General features: G+C 33.4%; 1 protein-coding gene across 5 annotated transcripts in view; it reads left to right on the top strand.

Moving 5' to 3' along the window:
* NECAB1 (N-terminal EF-hand calcium binding protein 1) overlaps positions 1-24,606 on the top strand; it is a 199,655-nt gene that overhangs the window by 25,770 nt on the left and 149,279 nt on the right. For all 5 annotated transcript variants that reach the window (XM_074269811.1, XM_074269801.1, XM_074269831.1 and 2 more), the window contains one exon: positions 1,868-1,976. In XM_074269811.1, the coding sequence (XP_074125912.1) occupies positions 1,868-1,976 (109 nt within the window). The remainder of the gene's footprint in view (positions 1-1,867; positions 1,977-24,606) is intronic.

The following is a 24,606-nucleotide window of genomic DNA, read 5'->3' as shown; positions in this document are numbered from 1 at the left end:
ATGCTATTAAAAAAACAAAACTTTAAAATGAAAAAATTTAAAATCCCCAATTAAACACCAAATTGGAAATCCTAAAAATTAAAGCAGAGACTAAAATACAATTGAAACTGGGAAAAATATTGAATTAATAAAACCAGAAGCTGCTTTTGTTAGGAAAAAAAACACAGTAAAATAGATGAAAAACGAGTTAATTTTATTTTTGAAAGAAAGAAAAAACCAAAATATCAATATTAAAAATAAAAGGGGAAATACACCACTAATGAAAATGAAGTTCAAGCAATTATTAAGAGCTATTTTACCCAATTATATGCAAATAAATCCAATAAACAAAGTAAAATGGTTAAATATTTACAAAAATATAAACTACCTATCCTAACAGAAGAAATAGAATATTTAAATATTTTTATCTTTTTTAGAAAAGAAATTGAACAAGCCATCAATGAACTCAGAGGGATTCACAAGTGAATTCTTCTAAACATTTAAATAACAATTAATTCTAATACAATAATTAATTTTTAAAAATAGGTAAAGAAGGAATCCAATCAAATTTCTTTTATTAGACAAGTATGGTTTTTATACCTAAATGAGGAAGAGCAAAAATAGAGAAAGATAATTACAGACCAATTTCCCTAATGAATATTGAAGTAAAAATTTTAAATAAAATGCTAGCAATGAGATTACAGTATTATATCACAAAAATAATACACTAAGAGCAGATGGGACTTATACCAGCAATTCAGGCTTGATTCAATATTAGGAAAACTATCAGCATAATTGATGATATCAATAAGAATAAAAACAAAATTCAGAAAATTATAGCATCAGCAATATTGTATGATGATCAATTATAAATGACTTAGCTTTTCTGAAGGACTTATAATGAAAAATGATATCCACTTCCACAGAAAGCACCGATGGAGTGTGAATGCAGACTGAAGCATAATTTTCTATCCTATTTTTATTACTTTTTTTGCAACATGGCTAGTATGGAAATGTGTTTTACATGAGTTCACATGTATAATTGATATTACATTTCTTGCTTTTGTAATGGGTGAAGAAGGGAGAGAATTTGGAAATCAAAAGTTTTTTTCTAAAAATAATAAATTTTAAAATAAAGCCATAAAGAAAAAAAACTGAATCTTCCCTCATTCTCCCCTTCAACATATATACTCTCAAGTATCATTTTCTTAAGTCATTCATGAAAGAATGGGGTTATTTAAGCATCTGTGTGCTTTAAAAATGGGAAAACACTGTTTAGATGTGAGCTGTTATAATTATTGGCAGGCACTACTTAAAACTTTTCTCTATGTAATGTGTGGTGGAAGGACTAAATTGTCTCACTGAAGTATACCACCAAATTAAACCAAAATAACAGAAGAACATTATACTAAGTTCCAATATTTATCGTACCAACAATAAATACTTGTCACAGATGTTCTTAGTGATGTTGCTTCTCATTATAGCATCAAAATATACAAAATAAAGGGAATTAAATAATACTTTTGAGATTTAGGAGCATTGCTCAGTGGAAGCCATTGTACACATACACATACTCTACATTTTAGTTTAAGGTCATAGAAGCTAAGTGGATTCCTATTGTTTATGAGATAGAATAGAAACTTCTAAACCTGATATTTAAGAGTCTGATTTTTAAAAGTATGGTTCTAACTAGTTTTAAAAAGTTTTTCACACTATTCATAGCTATTTTCTATTCTTCTTTATTGTAAGCTTCCTGAGGTCAGGTCCCAGGTGGCTATTTATCTTTAAATTTCCAGCACCTAGCACAATGCCTCATGTGTAGTACAGCATCTAATGAATGTTTGTTGCATTGATTTGAATTTACTTGTATTTGTTTATGTCATTTCAGATGATGGGAAGTTGTCCTTTGAAGAATTCAAAGCCTATTTTGCAGATGGTGTTCTGAGTGGGGAAGAACTGCACAAGCTCTTCCATACCATTGATACGCACAATACCAAGTAAGGAGCTCTTTTATCAATGGAGTTTGTAAATGAATATACCCAACAAGAAGGGATTTTGCCATAATCAGCTGGTTTTAATCCTATAATTATGTAACTGAGAAAAATCATAATTTAAGTACTTGAAATCCTAAAAACCTTGTTTTGAATCAGAAAATTAAGATATCTGCCAGCACACTTCTTGCTTTGGTTAAGGAGCAGTTTAGAATATTCCTCCTTTACAGAATGTAAAACACTATCTTAGATTTTTGAAGATTTTTACTCTTATTAATAAGAAGAGAGTATAATATTACCAGATTACTTCATTTTGACTTCAATTTGTTTCCTTCAAAAACTTTCATGGATCAAACTTCCATTAGCAAAGCAAAATAGAAAACTGAGATAATTATTTGCACAATTTGGATCTTTCTATCCTTATATCATTCTTAACAAAAAATCTCAATTGAACAAACACTGGATTATTGTTTGAATTATCTGTAAATGCCTATATCCTCCATTTCACTTTGTTTTTGTGGTCATCTCTTATTTTACTAGAATCCAAAATTGTCCTACATCATTTATGATCCAAAAATGCTAACAACTAAGAAAAATTGGAAAAAATGGATGATATAGATATGTGCATAATTTTACCTGCTATAATACTAATACTTACATAATATGTTTAGGTTTGCAAGACAATTTCTCAACAATAATCCTGTAGGATAAGCTGCAGGTATAAGAAAAGAAACAAATAGTAAACATTAGAGCAAGAATTTGAATCACATCTCTGGTTAAGCCAAACATACTTCTCTCTATATCATATTGACTCACCTGATTATCCGAAATACAATTACATTATTTGGGACAGCAATCAGATATGGAAAGTCTGTTATAAAAATGGCATGATTTTAAATTAAATTTTTATTGCCACCATCTTACTTCCTGGATCACTCAATATATTGTATATGTATTGGTACTTGGGTGGTATGATGGGTAGAGTGCCAGATCTGTGTCCAAATCTATCCTCAGAAACTTATTAGCTGTGTGGCCTTAGGGAAGCCATCTGTTTGCCTCAGTGTCCTAACTGTAATGAGGGTAATAAATAATATCTAAATGCTCCTATTCAAGGTAAAAAGGTATGTTGAGTATAAGATAACTTTTATCTTATAGAAAATGCGAGACCCACAAAAACTCATCAAAAAACCTCATGTTGTTGTTCAGTCATTTTTTAGCCATGTTAGACTCCTCATGACCCTTTGAAGTTTTATTGGCCAATATAGTGAGTGGAGTGGCTTGCCATTTTCTTTTTAGTTCATTTTACAGATGAGGAAACTGAGGGTTAAAATGCTTGCCCAGGACCACAACTAGTAAATCTCTGAGGCCAGATTTGAACTCAGGAAGAGAAGTCTTTCTGACTTGAGGCCCAGCAATCTGTCCATCAAACCATTTAGCTGCCCAAAAGAAATCATAATAGCTCATATATATTGATATTTTTTTCCTTTTCTACTGAATTCTGCTTCATTCTTAGGTGTCTGTATAGTCTACAGAAACAGGCCTCTACCCTGTGATTTGGATTCATCACAGAAAGAAAATAAACTTGGAGTGACTAGAAAATTAACCCTGAGGCTGCTGATTCCTAGGAAGCATCTTTTTCTCTTATTAGAAATTATAGATTTATGAGACGATTATTGGAAAATTCTTAATAACATGCCTTCTAAATAAATTCTAAATTTCTCTACAAAAAAAAGAGTAAGAGAAAAGATAGATTTTAGAACTCTTTTTGGCAGGGGAGGAGGTTAGGTCCAAAGGATGGTCTCCTTTGGAAGGAGATAAAATTGATATTTTACCAGTAATATCTAAAATTTGCCTTCTGCCAAATCTTACTTTACCTATCACCATTACAATATAAATATTGATGAATACAGAAAAGCATGAAAAGACATACATGAAACAAGATGAAGTAAGATGAATCAGGAAACTAATTACTTTTGCATTATAGAGGTAAAGAATAATATCAACAAAATCAAAATAGCTGCAAAATCAAATAGTTCAGTTTTGTGAAATTCCCCCCCACTTCCATTTTTATATTGTGTTACAAAGAACAACTCTCAGGGTGGGGGTAGGAATATACTGGAAGATATAGTTGATATAAAAATAAAAGATATTAACAAAATTTTTAAAAATCATTATATAAATTGACATTGAAGAATATCTATTTTTAAAAGTAATTTAAAATAAAATGTACATACCATAATATGTACTTTTATTTATAGGGTTTTTTGGGTAATATTCTAGACCCTTAATGAATGTACTATTTGCTGGATTTTCTGTCCAATGGTCTTGGTAGGAAGATTGCTATGGAACTTGGCTTGAATCATTCTGCTGTGTCTATGAACCCAAGTAACTATTCCTGAAATCACTCTGATTTTGGAGGATTTACTTTGGAATTACTATATTGTTTTTTGCTTTGTCTACATGAATATATCTCTGGTCTAAATTAAATTCATTTTCATCCTGAGAATAAACTCCTTTAATTTTAAAAAAGAACTATGTCTTCCCTCTGGCTTTGTAGGTCTTGTTTGTAGTCAGTAAAAATGGCCTTAGACCATTGCCTTCCAGAATTTTTGATATTATAGAAGTATTGTCTCTACCAGATCTCCTAGGCTCTAGAATTTAGCATTTTTAGAGAGTAAGGCTGAGCCTGAAACTACTTAGTAATTCCCTTTCTCTCTTTAGTTGTCAGGTTCAGGAACTCCCATTACTTGGAGATATAGTTGGGAATTGTTTCCATTTTGACCTTCCTCTCCCTTGTCTCTCCAGGATTGGATATAGATGCTTGGACTCTAGAAACTTAGGTGCCCCAAAAACCAGTGATAGATGTTTAACAACCAAATTCCCATGAAAACAAAGAATGCATTAAAAACTTTAAATTTAATCTGCATCAATAAAACTCTCAATCACTTTATTAAGCCAGCAAAATGATAAAGTAAATTTTTTTAGGGTTTGTTAACTTCTGAAAGTTGGTTGGATCTGGTTCTGATATATCCTTGCCCAGAATCCTCATTATTCCTCCATTGTCCACTTACTTTTCAATCTCATGGGCTTAGAGGTCACCATCTTTAGGACTGGGTGGGTAGGTAGACAAGATTGTCACTTGGGTTTGAGAGATATGCTGCTGTACAGGTATCTCCCAGGAATTTATTTGTCTTTTTGCAGTTTTATGAATTATGATTTTGTTATAGGGAACACGAGCATAAATTAATTTTTAAGTTCAACTAGGATTTCTACTTCTTGGAGCACTTCATATTTTGCATAGGTAGTCATGTTGAAAGAGTTGTAATCACAACTCAGAAAAGGGGGGAGGGGAAGACAAAAAAAGAACAAGCTAGTAGTGAAGATATTTTTATAGATCTAACACAAAGGGGTGACTCACAATATTTCAAACCTACCTATTCATCCTGTATTAATCCATAAGAACCCAAGCCAAACAATCATATAGATGAAATTCAGTCAAAGACCTAAACAAAGGTTCACTGCTCTTAAATCATCAAGGTGATCAGAAAACTGTCAAGTTATGTAAAGTGATATCATAAGTGGCCAAAGACTAGTAAAATGGAAACTACTATAGGAATTCAGAGGGAAAAGATCATTATTCAACACCAACTAGATAATTTTGATTATATTAAGTTAAAAAATTTTTGTACAAACAAAACTAATGCAAACAAGATTACAAGGGAAGCAATAAACTGGGAAAACATTTTTACATTTAAGGATTCTGATAAAGACCTCATTTCTAAAATATATAGAGAATTGACTCAAATATATAAAAATTCAAGCCATTCTCCAATTGATAAATGATCAAAGGATATGAGCAGACAATTTTCAGATGAAGAAATTAAAACCATTTCAAGTCATATGAAAAGGTGCTCTAAATCACTACTGATCAGAGAAATGCAAATTAAGACAACTCTGAGATACCACTACATACCTGTCAGATTGGCTAAGATGACAGGAACAAATAATGATGAATGTTGGAGGGGATGTGGGAAAACTGGGACACTGATACATTGTTGGAGGAGTTGTGAATTGATTCAACCATTCTGTAGAGCAATTTGTAACTATGCCCAAATAATTATCAAACTGTGCATACCCTTTGACCCATCAGTGTTTCTACTGAGGTTATATCCCAAAGAGATCTTAAAGGAGGGAAAGGGCATCTCTTCTTGTGGTAGCAAGAAACTGGAAGCTGAGTGGATGCCCATCAATTGGAGAATGGCTGAATAAATTATGGTATGTGAATGTTATGGAATATTATTGTTTTGTAAGAAATTATTTCAGAAAGGCCTGGAGAGACTTACATGAACTGGTGCTGAGTGAAGTGAGTAGAACCAAGAGATCATTGTACACAGCAAAAACAAGATCATACAATGATCAATTTTGTTGGATGGTGGCTCTCTTCCGCAATGAGATGATTCAGAACTTTTCTTTCTCATTTTTTCCTGTTTGATTTGATTTTCTTGTGCAGCAAGATAATTGTATAAATATGTATGCATATATTGCATTGAACATATATTTCTACCATGTTTAACATATATTGGATTACTTTCAATATAGGGGAAGGGGTGAGGGAAAGGGAGAGAAAATTGGAACACAAAATTTTGCAAGGGTCAGTGTTGAAAAATTATCCATACATATGTTTTGAAAATAAAGTTTTAATTTAAAAAAAAGAATACTACACTGACTCAAATAGAAATATTCCTCCTCAACTCCAAAAAGAAATTTATCTTCTCAGCACGGCAGGCTGGGATGATTTTCACAAAGATGAAACATCTGCCAAGTTTGAAAGATATTGAGTCCTCCTGGGCTGGCCTCATTTAATTCTTTAGGTAATCAGCAATCCATACCAAAACCATGGGTCTTAACACCCTATACCAAGAAAATCTTAGTATAGCTTCTTTGATTTTTAGGGAAAAAACTAGTCTAAGCTAGATGGCAGGAAACCTTGGTCAATATCACACTTATCATAAGCATATCCTAGGAGAGGGGAATTCATGAGTTAAGATATGTACTGCATTACTCTTAGATAATAATGTTTTGATTAATTAGTTAAGCTCCAAGAATAGAGAAATTAAAAATTCTTGTCATCTGAAAAAAATTTATATTCTTTTATGTCTAAATCTACTCCTGGGAATAACAGAGGCACTGGAAAGAATAGAAGCTAATAAATACTTTTCTGGAATATATTCTTTAGAAAATAAGGACAGAAGAGAAGACTTCTTTTGTGATGCAAATATTGCATAATATGAGTGTTGACACTTAAATCTATATTAGTCCATGATGTGTGATGATTATTTCTCCCTCACTGCATTCATTGTTAAAATTATTTTAATTATATCTGAGTTTGTAACAATCCTTTAGAACCTCAATACTTTTAACCAATATCAAGTAGTGAAAGGGGAAGAGTTTTTTTTAATTATGCATTGTATTTTTATTTAGTTAGTTTAACATTTCCCCATTATATTTCTTAAAATAAATTTACTTATTAATCTTTAATATTCATTTTTAAAATTTTTGAATTCTGAATTTTCTCCTTTCTGCTCTATTGCCATCCATTGAGAAGGAAAATAATATGCTATTAATTATGCATATGAAATCACACAAAATATTTTTTTAAATTTTAAATAGCATTTTACTTTTCCAAAATATATTTAAAGATAGTTTTCAACATTCATTTTTGTAAGACTTTGTGTTCCAAATTTTTCTCCCTTTCTCCATTTCCTTCCCCTTCCCCAGGGCACCAGGTAATCTGACTTAACTTAAATATGTGCAATTCTTTTAAACATATTTATTTCTGCATGTCATGTTATATGAGAAAAGTTAGACCAAAAGGTGAAAAATGTTAAGCAAGAAAAAACAAACAAACAAAAGTGAAAATACAATGTTCAGTCTCCATAGTTCTCTCTCTGGATACAGATGGCATTTACCATCCCAGATTTGGAACTGCCTTGATTATTGTGTTGTTGAGAAAAGCCATGTCCATCACAATTGATCATCTTATAATATTCTTATTTCTGTCTACAATGTTCTCTTGGTTCTGTTCACTTCACAGAATCAAGTCTTTCCAGGCTTTTTTGAAATCAGCCTGCTCATCATTTCTTATAGAACAATAACATGTGATGAAGAGACCCATCTACACTCAGAGAGAGGAACTGACTGTGGATCACAACATAGCATTCTTACTCTTTTTGTTGTTGTTTGCTTGCATTTATTTTCTTACTCATTTACTTTCTTTTTTTAAAATCTGATTTCTCTTGTGCAGCAAGAGAATTGTATAAATATGTTTATACATATTGGATTTAACATATATTTTAACATGCTTAACATATATTGAATTGTTTGCCATCTGAAGGAGGGGGTAGAGGCAAGGAGAGGAAAATCGGAAACACAAAGTTATGCAAAGGTCAATGCTGTCAAATTATCCATGCATATGTTTTGAAAATAAAAAGCTTTATATATAAATAACAATAACATAATATTTTAATATTTTAACCCTATAAAGGCAAAAAATGAAAATAAATACATATATTCAGAGTTCATCAGTTTTCTCTCTGGAAGTGGATAGCATTTTTCATCAAAACTACTTCAGAATTGTTTTGGGCCAATGTGTTGCTGAAAATAGCTAAGTCATTCACAATGGATCATTGTTACAATATTACTGTTAGTCTGTACAATTTCTTCTCATTATGCTCACTTTCCTTTGTACTAATTCATACAAGTATTCCCAGACTTGTTTTGTTTCTTACAGCACAATAATATTCCATCATAACCATACACCGGGACTTGTTCAATCATTCCTCAATTGATGGGCATCCTTCAACTTTCAATTCTTTGTCACCACACAAAAGAGCTGCTACAAATATTTTTGAATGCATAAGTCCTTTTCTTTTGGTCTCTTTGGGATACAGATTTAGTAATAGTATTGCTGGGGCAATGGGTCCATACATTTTTATAGCCCTTTGGGTATAGTTCCAAAGTGTTCTCTAGAATGATTGGATCAGTTTACCACTCCACAAACAATATGTTAGTGTCGAAATGGAAAGTTTTTTAATTGACGCTATTATTTTTGCTTTACTTTGGCTAGGCTTATTATTTCATATGTTTTTGGAGTTCCTCGTGAGGGAACTCCATCTATCAATGAAATTCAATAAAGGTTCTGTAATTCAAAGTCTTAGAAAGTTTATTGGAGTCGCTCAGAGATAAAACAACTTACTATAGAAGCCCTATAACCAACATGGGTCAGAGATAGGGCTTGAATTTAGATCATCCTATCTGAAGCTTGCTCTCTCGCCACTGGACCATGCTGCCTCCTACATTAGTGTCTTTTAGTTTTCTGTGCCAAGTGGGCTTATTTGTCTGAGTATCCAAGTACCGTTGAATGTTAGCACATATGAATAGTATATCTCTAATACACATGTATATGCACATAGTATGACTGAAAGAGTGGGTCTGACAATTAGGTAAATTGGTTGGGGAAATCCTTAATACTATCTAGGATGCTCCACCCAAGGAAATGTTATCTATAGCAGTTCATTCTTCAAGACTTTATTGTTAGAGGCAGTATAGTGTCATAAAAGGAATGCTAGATTTGGAGTCAGAGAAGCTGGATTTAAATCCTAACTCTACCATTTATTACCTTAGTAGCCATAGACATACCAGTTAAATTCTATGGGCCAATTTCCTCAATGATAAAATGAGTAAATCATATTGAATAAAATAAGTTCCCTCCAAACTATAAATCATGTCAAGCCATGATCTCCAAAGATTAAAAAAGTTATAAGAAACTCAAAGGGCAATGGAAAGGCGTATGGTGGTTGTAAATGTGCTGGGACAGTTTGCCACCCACAAATGATATAAAAATATACCATACTATATAAAAAGAAACAAGTAAGTAGACTGGGTCATATGGCAGAAACTATGAGCAGATGGAGAGCTTTAGTTTTTATGCTGCATTTGATACTGAGAACCTTTGTGATTTTATACAGAGGATTCATTAATCAACAAGCATTTATTAAATACCTATCTACTATGTGCTAAGCACTGTGGTTAAGTGCTGGCAATATGAATCCAAAAGAATGAAACACTAATAGAAAGTTATTTAATATTTCAGTTGCTCCCTCTATAAAATAAGGTTAGACTAGATGATCTCTAAGTCCTTTTGCCAGCTCTAAATCTGTGATTCTATATCTAATATACTCAAATATTTTACAAAGACCAATTCAGATCTGAAAGCAAGAATTTTCACTGCTAAGCATCAAACATGTCTGAAACTCTTGACTTTATATAAATCAAGAACTAATTACTGGAGATATCAGTTGTCTTTGACATCTTGTAAAAAGCAATTAAGTCCATTTGAAAATCAATGCCATATGAAAGGAAAGCTTCCTCGAATGGAATTATTCATATGTTGCTATTATTTTCAGAAAGATGGAGAGCTTAGAAAACATTTTTGAAAGAAAGAAAAAGCTAATTGAGAGCATATCCTACTTAATCATTTTCTCCTTTTGATTTGTGAAGAGGATTCTTAAAAGCATCTCACTTTCTTGTGAGAAGAAAATATTATTAGCATGGTAAGGTAACATATTTGTCTGTAAATTATTATGTAATTAGGATGACTGTAAATGTCAAAGTTAACCAAATCAATACTTGGAGAATGCAGATGAAAAATACTTCACAACTTATGAGTTTCTGGGAGTTTTGCTATTTTTTAAATATCTATCAGCTTTTAAATTGAGAAAATTTTTGACTTTGTGTCTACACAACTGCAAATGTTTTAGCAGAGAATAAATTAGATTTGCCATAGGAAAGTAATGGCTTTTAACCACAATTTAGTTTTTAGTCATTTTTTTCACTTAAGTTTCCCACTTTATTTCTAAGTATTTGTTTGATTCCAACTAAGAAAATGAATTCTATTAGAAACTTTTATTGTTTTAGTACTGGAACCATATTTATGTTTATCATTTTGGTTATTATTCAGTCATGTCTGGCTGTGAACTCATTTGGGATATTCTTGCCAAAGATTTTTTTTTCTTCAACTCATTTTACAGAGTAAGAAATTGAGGCAAATAGGATTAAGTAACATGCCTAGGGTCACATAGCTAGTAAGTGTTTGAGCCTGGATTTTAATGCAGGAAGAGTTTTCTTGATTGCAAGCCTAGTATTTTATCCCCTGTGCCACCTAGCTACTCTGTTTGTGGATAAGCTGGATCTAATGAATGAATAAATAACTAATCCTTCCCCAGATCCTCAAACACTTCTATAAATGTGCTTCATTTGAAATGGAGTTCACAGGTCTCTATATACAAAGAAGATTCAGGCTGAGAATGCTACAGTTTAGAACAGTATACATTCAACATATTTTCATCACAGTTGGAAATAACTGGCCATATTTTTAGTGCTTAAGAGAGCTCCAGGAAGTAGGTATTTTATTTATTTTTGTGGCACTTGGTGCTGAGTGACTGGTCCAAAGTCACACAGTTACTAAGTTTCTCAGGCTGGATTTGAACTCAGGATCTCCTGACTGCAGGGCTGATGTTCTATCCATTTTGCCATGTAGCTACCCCAGAAGTATTTTAGAAGGATTTAGGCACTCTATCAGGACAAAAGGGCACAACACTTTTAAACAATATTTCTATACCTGCATGTTAATATACTTATAACTTCCTCTATGTAGGCACTCCCTTTATCTGTGTTGATATAACACAACCATGCCTTTTCAATCTTTTCAATTCTTCCACACAATATTAGGAAACACATGGGATAGAACACTGGATCTAGGGCAGAAAGACCTGAGTGAGTTGTGAGGATCAAAGAAAATTATATTTGTAAAAGACTTGGCACAGTGACTGATATATTATAGGCTCTATATAAATTTATTATTATTACTCTTTCTGTCTTCAGAAAGTTCATGATTGCCCAAGATGGTCACTTAGAGGGTGTGTTATAGTGGGGATTATTTCTCCAACTGGACTAGATGTCTGCTAAGATATATTTCAGTTTTGAAATGCTATGATTCTGCCTTCAAGCTCAACAGCCACTGTTTTTTCTGCTATCACCATATTGGCATATTTGGAAATCAGAAGAAACCAGAGCAAGATCAAAGTTCAGAAAGTTAGATCTTTCCCTGCTTTGAACATATGTATGGCTAGACATTGCAGCAGAAGCAGAGAGTTAATTCTTTTCTGAAATTCTCATAGCTGTAATAGTGCCTTTCCTTGATCATACCTCCATCTCAGGTACTCCTGAAATAAAGCTGAACAAGCTAAGATATTACTGATAAATGAGCTATATTCTGATAAACTGATAAGCAAAAAATAGCAGAGGGACGAAACGCTCTTTCATAAGTGATATAATTAAAGATGAAAAAACTACAACCTATTTTCTCTACCTTTGCAGGGATAATTTTGGTCTTCATGAAGACCTTAGCTAACCTGATTAAGTTAGCTAAAATCCCTGAATGGTTCAAACAAGCATGGATTCCACAGGTGCACACCAGGTAAAAATCAAAACCTAGATGAAGGTTCAAAGGTGAACAACTACAACAACTGTAGTTTGTCAGACTAGGAAGACGCAAGTGTTTTCCTGTTGGAATGGGATAATTCAATACAAAGAGATCCAGATGCTGAAAGCAAAAAAAAAAAAAAAGCTTTTCTGGGAGGTCTTTTACTGAATTGTTCTGAATCATGCACTATTTCTATATTGCTAACCTGAACAAATGAATGAAGCATTTAAGCACTTACAATGTGCAAAGCGCTCTGTGCAAAGCGCTCTATTAAGTGCTAAGGATATAACAACAAAAGTAATACTGTTCCTGATCTCAAGCAGCTCACATTTTAATGGAAGAGACAACACTGATGAAAGGTGTTAGCTGCATAGTAGATGAAAAATCCCATGAATTCTTAAGGTGCAGAAGCAAAATATATATTAAGGTCTCTTCTATAATATCACAAATATCAGTTTCTGATCTTAAACCATTTGAGAGTGCAAAGGTCTTTGGTGAGAAGAACTTTCTTTTCTGGCTCTTCCCTAACTGTGACTATAGCATCTATAAGAGCAGTTACCACAGCTGCATCTCCACATAGATTACTTCTTAGTGTGATGGCTGAAGGCATTGAGTTAAAAGCATTTTCATTCTTAAGACTCTAAGATTTAGGTTCTTAGGATATTTCCATCAGGATCTGAGGAGAGATAGTAGTCAAGGTGATTGACTGGCACATGTTGCTTCGGGGATAAAGTGTATTGTTGCTTCAACTATGCTAGTTTGAGTATTTGTGGTAGCTGGTTGGGAGGTGATAAGAATGATTGGCCCTCTCTCCATTGGAGTTGCTTCCACAGATTTGACTATGAGGGATGACTAAAAGTAGTAGTAATCTGCCCCTTCTAAAACTCCTTTGTCCATCCACCTATTAATAGTTTGACCTATAGTTGTTGCTAGTGGTGATGAAAAAGGTGAGTTCCCACAATATCCTTTCCTCTTCTGATGGGCAGGGGCTAAACTGAAATTAGAGCTGTTGGCTCTTGAACTAGGGTTATCTGCTTGTCCTTCAGAAGTGTTTCTCACTGTTATTAAAGTTATTAAAGAATAAAAACTTTCCCTGACATCAGGAGGACCTGAGTTCAAATCTGGTCTCAGACACTCAACACTTCCTAGCTGTGTGACCCTGGGCAAGTCACTTAACCCCAATTGCCTCAGTAAATAATAATAATTAAAAAAAAACTTAAAGATGGGAAGAAATTTCTGACAAAATAACTCTTCCACTGAGTTATCCAAGGTTCTTGACACCACTTTTAATTGGATGGATTATAGGATATTTATAGAACTAAAAACTATAATGAATTAAAGAGGTATTATAATACAATCCTCTCAATTTATATATAGTTAAAACTAAGATCCTGGGAAGTTGAGATTTGCCCAAGGCCATACATGTAATATTGGATTGGAAAGCTGATCTTCTAATTCCATAGTCAACGTTATTTCCTAGAACTGATTGGCTCTGGGCGTTATTCCCAAAGTCACTAATTCATTTACTTATTATCCTTACTTTTACCTATTCATTTTTTTCTATATTGTTCAGGATGCTTTCCCAAGTCTTCAGATTTCTTTTCCCACCATGTCTTTAGCTGTATACTTTCTTCTCCACAACCCTCTGTCTTTTTTGCTTATTTTATGTGTTTTCTTCCACTACCAGGGTGTTTCATTTCCAAATACAACAATTCTTCCTTCCCTGCCCAGAGAGCCAATTTTTGTAATAAAAAATGAGAAAAGGGCAAGGGGCATGGAAGTCCAGCAAGTTCATGTTCATATTCAGCTACATCCAGCATTACATACAATGTTTTATTTATACTCAGTTCCTCACTTCTGCCAAAAAAAATCTCTTCTTTGAGCTGGGCTCAGGTAACATAATCAAAATAATTATTTCATCTGCTTTGTCATTGTATTGCTTTTCTTTCTTTTTGCAATGTAGTAATAATATATATTGCATTCCTTATTCTGCTTACTTCCTTTTGCATCATTTCATATAATTCTTCCCATGTTTTGCTTCATATTCATTTTTTATAATACAAAATATTGCATCTCATTCATGGAACAAATGTATTTAACCATGCCTCAATTGATAGGCATATTCCCTACCTTATCCCCAGGACTTTATTGCTATAAAAATGCGGCTATTAATATTTTTGTTTTTATAATAGCTTTTTATTTTTTCATAATACATTCAAAGATGGTTTTCAACATTCAGCCTTGCAAAACCTTGTCTTCCAAATTTTTCTCTCTCCCTCTCTACCTTCTCCCCTAAACAGCAAGTAATCCAATATAGGTGCTATTAATATTTTTCATATATATGCTTTTCTATTTGTCACTTATATCCTTGAGGTCTACTTGTCTAACAATGGTATCTCTGCATCACAGTACATAGACATTTTAGAAACTAAGCATAGTTGCACAATGCTTTTGATTTAGCCACCAAGAATGCTATCCTGAGAAATACTAAGACCAGGCATAATGTCCAAGAGTGAAGTGATAGTCTCACATTTGAAATTTTGCATTCAATTCTGGATACCATATCTTAGGAAGAACTTTCATATACTTGAAAGTGGTGAAAAGACACTCTTATTTGTATAACACATTGTGCTGATAACACACATGTGTATCACATGTGTATCATATTGTGTTGATAACATCAAATCCCAGAACACTATAGAACTTCCTAATAGAGATATGCAATCATTCAAAGGAATTTGGTGGGGCCATCTAGAAAGGTCCCACAAGTGGGTGAAAAATATCTATTACTCAGATTTCAACTTGCATTTGGATGAATATTACAGTATCTGTCCAACAGAATGTGTACCTAAGACAGATAGTACAGGGAGGCAGCAAGTTGATCTAAAAAGTATCATATAGAAAATCTAAAGGTCTTCCACATTTTGTTTCCATATAGCAATACAAGTAAAATGTTAGCACTAAGAAGTGTCTTTTTTGTGGAAAGTTTGGTGATGACTTAAAAAATTTTTCAGTTTCTCAAGATGATAAAATGTGTGTAGTAGGCAGACTCAAAATTGCGGAATTATGAGAGTTCCCAAGGATAGTTTTCTGGGAATGTAAGACTCAGAAAAATAAAAAGGCAGAGTAGTTGGTGGGAAATGGGGAACTCTGAATAAAAGGAATATAGGATGTTATCAAGGAAATGTATGATTGTGAGATCCTATATTAGATTGTGAACTCCTTTACTATCTTTTTCTTCCTTTTGTATCCCTAGTGCTTAGCCTGCCACATACTACATGCTTAATGAATTTTATTGATTGGTTGATGATTGATTGATTTATAGGAAAAAAAAAGATGGGCAAATCATGTGGCAAAATCAAGGAATGACAAGTAGACAGTAAGAGTTCTCCACAGGTAGCCTTCCAATGTCAGAAAAAAAAAATTAGGATGATGTCCAGCATCTTTACTGAACTGCACGAGGAGACCTTTTAAAACACTATAGACAGGTACCTCATAGAAAGCTCTGAAATCTATATTATTAGAGGGAACTCCCAAATTGGCAAATCTATAGATTGAATAGAATAATTCAGTTCAAGAGGAGCAGTCCCCTCTCAAAGGGCAATTTGACTTTTTTCTACTTACACCCAGAAAATAGAACAGGAACAATCAGTTGATGTTGTACAGAGGCAAAATTTAGAACTTCTTCCCACTCCACCCTACTCCCCCCAAAAAGGTAATTGATTGTCCTGAAATACAGTGTATTTATCCTCATTGGAAGTCATTTATCTTATATAATAGAAAGTATCCTTATATAAGTATGAATTAGGCTTGACGGCCTCTGATGTATCCTCCAGAAGAAATCAGCGTTTGAGAAAGGAATTTGTATTTTTTTTAAGTAAAATATTTTCAGGGGTGAATGGTCTTCTCTCTTCTTTCTCCCCTTTCTCTCTTCTCCCTTTCTGTCTCTCCCTCTCTCTGTCTCTGTTTCTCTGTTTCTTTCTCTCTCTCTCTCTCTCTCTCTCTCTCTCTCTCTCTCTCTCTCTCTCTCTCTCTCTCTCTGAGTTTGTATGTGTATAGTAGCCTTGTACCCTACATTGGTCAAAGGACATTTTTTTCCCACATTTGAATAATTGTATCCATTCTCTATTCTGACAAAAATCCCTGAACAGAATATGTTTTAATTTGAGGATAAGATATAATTGCAAAAAAAAATTATGGCAAAAAGAGTACTAAAATTGGAGGCAAAAGAGTTGTATTCGAATCCTACCTTAGATACTAGTTGCTGATGGAACTATCAGCAAAATAATTAACCACTAAGAGCTTCAATTTTCTCTTCTGTGAAATGGTAATAATTATCCTGATACCATAGATCTCACAGGATTGTTGTGGCTCTTTCATGCACTGAAAAGTACCATGCAAATGTGACTTATTCATGTAATAATAGCTGGACTGTATAAATTTTGCTCTTGATTGATTCACTAATGGCTATAAGTGTCTTCAGAAGAAAATGGTTCAGTGGAATCTTGCTTTTAATCTGTTTTAGCTTGAGGACAGTGATTCATAATGGTCTGAATGCTGCATAATAAATATCCTCACTATCTACCTATATTCCCTGCTGTCAGGTTGTCATTAGTGAACAGATAAAGTGTTCCTAAACTTAAAATAGGCACAAGGACTTTTTGCTCTGAGTCATCTCTTAAGTAGCAATTCAGAATAATTGTCAGGACTGATGGCAATTTTTCTAGCTCAACTTATAGAATTTCAGGAGTTAGTCATTTAACACTCATTCTATATTTGTTGGTTCTCTACATATTATATTCACAAAAATGCATACATATATGTATATGTGTGTATATAAATATACATCTGCAAATATTACACATACATACTAGGCATTCGAAAAGCATTAATGCTACTAAATTTAACTTTATTACTAAATTTTAAGCTACTAAAACTTAAAACTATTACTGATTTGAAACATTTTATATAATACATATATAATATACTCAAATTTGATATATAGGTATAGTAGATTATACATATAAGTATATGGCCCTATATAGATATCAGGTATATTTGTGTGTACATGTATTTTTATATTTTATATATAAATAAGTAAATTGTGATAGATAAATTGATAGATTCTTTGAGGATTTCTTCTGTGATTACTTCCTCTACTGATATAGATCACCATCTCTCCTCCACTCTTTAATAAACTGCCTACAACAAAGATGTCAAATACATGACAAATGGGCCATATTAAGGCTCAAGTACAGACCAAACTAGATTAAAATGCAATTGAAAACATTTAATAAAACAAATATAAAAGAACATTAATAATGTTAATATGTAGTTCTATAAGTCCACATGTAGCCAGAAAGCATCACTAAATATGGTTTAGAGGTCATTATTTCTATTTGAGTTTGTCACCATTGTTTTTCATGACTTTCGGTGGTTAAATTAAGTCATCAGTTGGTAATCCATCTTCTATTGATGAGTCTTTCTGAGCATACACTAATCATAACTCCCATTACAGGAACCATATTTAACTGCATTTCAAATTGGGAAGTACTTTCTAGGGCTGTGTGCTCTCATGTCACATAGATTTCAGAAATTGAGACATTAAAATTTCGATTTCCTGGGTAGATATTACAGTCTCAAAGTTAAAAAGGACCCTAGAGTCCATCTCATCTTACACGTATCCACATTCAGACCCATCACATTGTGTGTATAAATCTATCCATTGGAAAATTGTTAAACTCAACAAGCTTTGATCTATAGTCATTACTTTTACTTAGCACACATATGTGTCAAGAGAAATTTCTAGTCACTAAAGTCAGAAGACAGGGAAGTGTTTTATAACACTGAAAAGAACTCAATTTGGCATTAGAGAACTTGACTTAAAATTGTATTTCCAGTACTTGTTCCCTGTGTCATCTTAGATTAGATAACTTCTGAGGTCCCTTCCAACTCTTAACCTATGATTCTTTAACCTAAAATCTTAATTTATTATTAAGTAATTAATCTTAACTTATTAAATGTCATATCTCTGTTGTGTCATAGGGAAGCTATCTTTAATTGCTATAGTTTATATAGTGGGATCTCTGGAAGGTTTCTAGAACTTAAGTTTCTCTTGACCTGATGCAGTGTACAAAGGGGGTAAAATGCTCTCAACATTATACTGAAATCCAGTGTTCTCAGTTATGTAACTTGTTAACCATGTGACCCTGACCAAGGTAACTTCCCACTGCTTCCCTTTCTCTCCCATCTATTAAGTGGAGCTAATATTATATTCTGGAAAGGATAATGAAAAGAAATCATTCTTATCTGACAAGTAAGAAGAAGTATAACCCAATTGTATTTGTGACTATAAACCAATATAAAGAACGGATTCATTGATTGACACAGATTGAGAAATATGTGGAAAATAGAAGATGACAGGAGTTAGGAAGATGGAGTTCTTTTGAGCACTCAGCATATGTCTCCAGTTGCTTCTTTAGTTTGTGGCTGTCATTCATTCTTACCTCTAGGATTTTGGGCAGGGGGCAATGTTATCAGAACGAACAGCAGCAATTTATCTCATCAGTTATTGACACAGGAGAGGATAAATTGGTAGGGATTGTCCATCTTTCATCTTAAATACTTACATTTAGTATTTAATACTAATAATAGGAGTACAAGGGAATTTACAGAATTATGAGTTTAATTCGATAAACTTAGAATATAATGAGACCTTTCTATAAAATCCTGATAAAGATCTCTCCCTAAAGAGTATGTACATGCTTATTGGTTTATGGTTAGAAGAACAAAGATAAATTCTAATTGGTTTCTAGTGATTGGAGTTTATCACAATGTAATTCAGTTGGCTGTGACTCTGAAAGTAGTTCTTGTCAGAGGAGTCACCCCTTTTTTCAGCCTATGAAAGAGTGCTGGCAGATGACTTAATACACTTTTTTCTCCTGCTTTTTTGCTTGTATTTTCCCCAATGTCTTTCCCATCAATATTGCAGCATGAATGGGGAAGGAGTTTATTTCTACCTTTTCTAATTGACATTAATGGCTTCCCTGGGGCAAAAAAAAAAATGGGAGTTATATTTGCTCACCCACTTTGCCTAAAAAACATTGTCTTACAGTAGATATGCTCAAGTCAAGGGATGGAAGCAGTTGGTATAATGATGAAATATCAAAAATATCTCCAAGGGGGATTTCATGGACTATGTTCCCAAATCCCAACCTCCTGTATAAAGAAAGCAGGAAAAATCAGGTGATGTTATCCCTGAATCTAATCTAGCAAAGAAGAGAGTTGTATTGGGAAAGTGCAGATCTGAAGAGTTATTCCAAGTTCCAAGAGTTTAGATATCTGACCTTTTAAAGAGAGAAGGGAAGCTTGGTGGTGCCAGTAAGCATTTATTAAATGGCTGCTATTTTCTAGGTACTATTTTAAACACTGGTGAAGTGGAAATGAGGAAGAAGAGTATTTCAGGGATGGGGAACAGGTAGTAAAATTCCCAGAGTTTGGATATAATATATTTGGAATAAAAAAGATCTAAGTCTAAATCCAACCTCAGACCAGCTGAGTAATACTACACAGGCCATTTAACCTTTGCCTGCCTTCGTTTCTTCATTTGTAAAACAGGTGTTAATGACTAAAGAACAACAACATAAAGAATAGCAAAAGACAGTCCCTGCCCTTAAGGAGCTAATAATCTAGTTAGAGAGAAAACATGCAATTAAATACATACATTAAAAAAAAGACAATTTGAGATGACCTCAGAGTGAAACATTAAGAGTAAGAAGATTTAGGAAAAACTTTTTGTAGGAGATGCAACTTGAAAGAAGCCAGAGAGAAGCTGTGAGAGGAAAAAGAATTCTAGGGATAGGGGACAGCCAGTTAAGAAACAAAACAAACTCCTGGACTAGGAGAAATGGAGTGTTTGAATATGGGGAGTGAGAGAGTATGAGGAATAGACTAAAACATCTAGATTCTGAATGAGAAGGCACCTTTGACAGTAAGAAGGAAGTTCAGAAGAGGAGAGAGTTTATAGAAAAGATAATGAGTTCAGTTTTGGATATTAAATTGAAGACATCTGTGGGATCTAGTTTGAGATCCCAGTAGGCAACTGGAGATGTCAGACTGCAGGTCAGAAGAAAGGTTAGGATTGGATTTGAAGTAGATTTGAGAATGATCTATGGAGAGATAAGAATTGATACTACATGACTGATGAAATTACCAAGGAAAATAGTATAGAATGAAAGGGATATTCATGATTAGTGAATGTGACCTGGATGATGATCCAGCAAAGGAGTCTGAGAAGGAAAGAAGGAAGAAAATCAGAAAAGAAGAAACAATAGAGAGACAACAGAGAACTGAGTGTCAAAAAGAGGGATACTAAGAGTGTCAAAGACAGTATAAAAGTCGAGAAGGTTAATGATTAAGAAAAAAAATTTGTCCACTAAGAGATCATTAGTAACTTTGAAGAGCTCAGTTTTTCTTTAGTGATGGATGTGATCAAAGACAGACTGAAAAGAGCTAAGAATGAGAGGAAAGGAAGTAGAAGCAGCTATCTTGAAGAGCCTAACCACAAAAAAAGGGAGAAGAGCTGCCTATCAAAAATGAATGGATCAAGTGAGGATCCTTTAAAGATGAGAGACATGTAGGTATGTTTGTAAACAAGTTAGACAAAGCAAGAGTGAAGATAAGTGAAAGTAGGATGATTTAGGGAGAAAGCTTCTGCCAATGGCAGAATGAAATAGGATTACTTATATATGCATGGAAGGTTGCTTTGGCAAGGAGAAGGGGCTACTTTTTCATGTGTAACCTGGATGAAAGAGGGAATAGTGGCAGAAAGCAAATGAGTGATGTGAGATGAGGAGCAAGGAAGAACAGAAAACTCTGAAAATAGTCTTAATTTTTTTTTTTCAGTGAAATATACAAAGGCCAGTTTCTCAATTGAGAGAATAGGGGAAGGGAAAATTGTGGAAGGCATGAGGAGGATGAAAAGGTGTAGCAAGCTTCTGTGCTAAGTGAGATAGTGAAATAATTAGGGAGATGTACAAGGATTACCCAGCCACAATGGAAGTCCAGTTGAGATTAAGTACCACAAATCTGTAGTGGATCAAATCAGTATAGTTTCTTTTATTTTTTAATTTCCATAACATAGTACAATGAAAAAAATAATTGAACATGAAATTGCAAATCTACTATGCATAACTTGCTATTCCTTTCAAATATAAAATAAAATTTATCATGTAATCCTCTTTTTTTCTTCCATCTTTCTCAACAATGAACTAGTGTCCCAATTTTTCAACATGTAGAAAACCTCCAACATCTGTTACCCTTCCCTTCCATCATTTTAGCTAATCTGGTAAATGTAAAATGGTATTTCAAGGTTCTTTCAATTTGCATTGCTCTAATCAAATGATCTAGAGCATTCTTTCATATGACATAAATTGTTTTATTTCTTCATCTGAAAACTTCTTGTTCACATCCCCTGACTATTCATCAATTGGAAAATAATTTGTAGTCCTATAGATTAGACAAAGTTCTTTATATATTTCAGGTATGAGGTCTTTATCTGATAAACTGTCTATAAAAATCCTCCCCTAATCTTCTGCTTTCCTTCTAATCCTTGCTACATTTGTTTTATTTGTACACAACCTTTTTAATTTAATGTAATCAAATTTTATTCCCAACTTTGCTCTCCATCTCTTCTTTATTCACAAATTGTTCACCTATCTATTGATACTTTGTTCAGCACTGTGAAAGAAGGAGTAAAAGCAGCAAATGATGGAAGTAATCCAAGGGGGGATGATTGGAGAGACATGATTGGTGACAATGAAAGGAAACAAAAGAATCAAGAAAAAAGGACAATGTAGAGTAGAAGTGATTCACCAAGGGATCAAGATGGAGAAAGGATAGTAAAATCAATTCAGGTGTAATCATCTGGGAAAGAACTGACTAGTTAAAGGATTGAAAGTCATAGTAAGAACAAAGAACAATTAAAGGTTAAGAGTATCCTTGACTGGAAAAAAAAAAAAGAAAAGAAAGAAATAGGAAGAATTTCAACAAACAATATTCTACAACAGATCACATAATCACAGTTAGCTATAAGTTACAGGGAACACAGGTTCCTCCTATCTTTACAATTTTCTGACTATAAAACAGCACTTGAATTTGAAAAGCAAAATGGAAACATAAAGGCTCTCCCTCAACAAAGGTTTTGTGATAGACACTGCAACAGCAATGATATTGCTCTGTGGTTCTCTGATTATTGCTTTCAAATGAAGAATAATAAAAAGAGATAGTCTCTTTATGGGAGACCTAAAAATATACAAGGATTCCTAAATGAAATTTTCAACTGCTCAAAAGAATTTGATACAACAACCTATACAAAAAGAAATGTTGTATATTTCTTTCTTTATACATGCATGTATAAAATGCAGGAAATGCATGAAAAAACATTAGTGACAGTGATAGCTCGGCAGAACTAGATTCAAGAGGACTTGAGTTTTAACCTGACCTTACACACTTATTAGTTGTGTACCATGGACAAGTCATTTTATCCCAATTGCCTCCCCAAAAATGTTACATGAAACTATATGGACAGCCCTTACAACTGGGGTGTGTATGTGTATGTGTGTGTGTGTATGTGTGTGTGTGTGTGTGTGTACATAGTGAATTATAAGACAAGCTTCTGTGCTGAAAAAATGGAGTAAGGAAGAATGAAAAGGTTTAGAAAGCCTACTAATAAGTGGGAATTAATTAGAGAACTCTAGAATTCTAGAAGGGCTGCCTAGCCACGTGATAGCCTTGTTAGGATTAAGTAACATAAATTTGTAGTGAATATATATATATATATATATATATATATATATATATAATATACACACACATATACATATACAGACTCATGTCTATACATTTATTAAGCACCTATTATGTTCCAGACACTATGTTAAATACTGGAAATACTTGTGGAGAGTCAAACAACCGTCCCTTTTTGCCCTCAAGGAGTTTATAAGCAGATATATGCAAAAGACTTTTAAAACCTATATATGAGATAAATAGGAAATAATTAACAGAAGGAAAGATCAGAAATTAAGTAGAGTTGGGAAGGTGTTAAGTAGAAGTTGGAATTTTAGTTGGGATTTAAGGGAAACCAAGTTGTTGAATAAAACTTAAATCCAATTAGCAGAGGAAGAAGAGCATGCTAGGCATGGGGGACTGCCAGGGAAAATATCTAGACATGAAGTGTCTGGTTCATGGACTAGCCAAGAGCCAAGTAACTACAGAGTTACCTGTCAGGGACTGGAAAGGTAAGAGGGAGCTAGGTTATGAAAGGTTTATGCCCAAGTGTCTAGATGTACATGTATGTGTATCTATCTATATCTATATATCTGAATAGCTATGTAACTGTATAGTTATATTGATACATCTTGGCAGTCTACTGCTTGACAAGGAGATGGGCTTAGAATTAGAATAGGAAGAAAAGAGCAGATCAGATTGCATGAGCCCAAACTTACCTGTGAAAGACAAACTCATTTTTTCATACCAGTGTTTCTCTGGTGAGACTATTTGCCTAAGTTTTATAAAATACCACATTCTTCCTGAAGAACCAAAGTTTAATTTCTCCCAAAAGGCAATAGAATGATGTATGGTAGGAATTAAATCTGGGGACAAGAGGAAAGTCATCTGCTCCAAAATTCTCATTTTATATATAAGGAAACAGAAGCCCAGAAAGATCAAGTAATTTAAACAAGATCATGTAAGTTTTAAAAAAAAATGACAAAACTGGAATCAAATTCAAGTCCTGTGAGTCTAGCCTCAGCTTTCCATAAAACAATATTGTCACTCATTAAGTAAATAATGATACCTGGCAATTTGTATGTCATTTCAAGACTTTTTCAAGCCATGCAAAGGGGTGTGTGTGACTTTGGGGCTCAGACAAAAGCAAGCAATTACTGATGGACAGGCAGTGGAAAGCCTGATATCCATGTGATATTTAGACATTTAGAGCAGAGTTTGTTAACCATGTGTGTAATCATTTTTGTATGTGTGTGCATCCTGAAATCCCTTGGCAGGCTAGTGAAATCTAAGAATCTTCTCAAAATA

The sequence above is a fragment of the Sminthopsis crassicaudata genome, chromosome 1, assembly GCF_048593235.1.
Source record: "Sminthopsis crassicaudata isolate SCR6 chromosome 1, ASM4859323v1, whole genome shotgun sequence".
Taxonomy (NCBI): Eukaryota; Metazoa; Chordata; class Mammalia; order Dasyuromorphia; family Dasyuridae; genus Sminthopsis; species Sminthopsis crassicaudata.
Note: the sequence above shows the minus strand (reverse complement) of the source record. Positions and strands in the feature narration are given on the sequence as shown.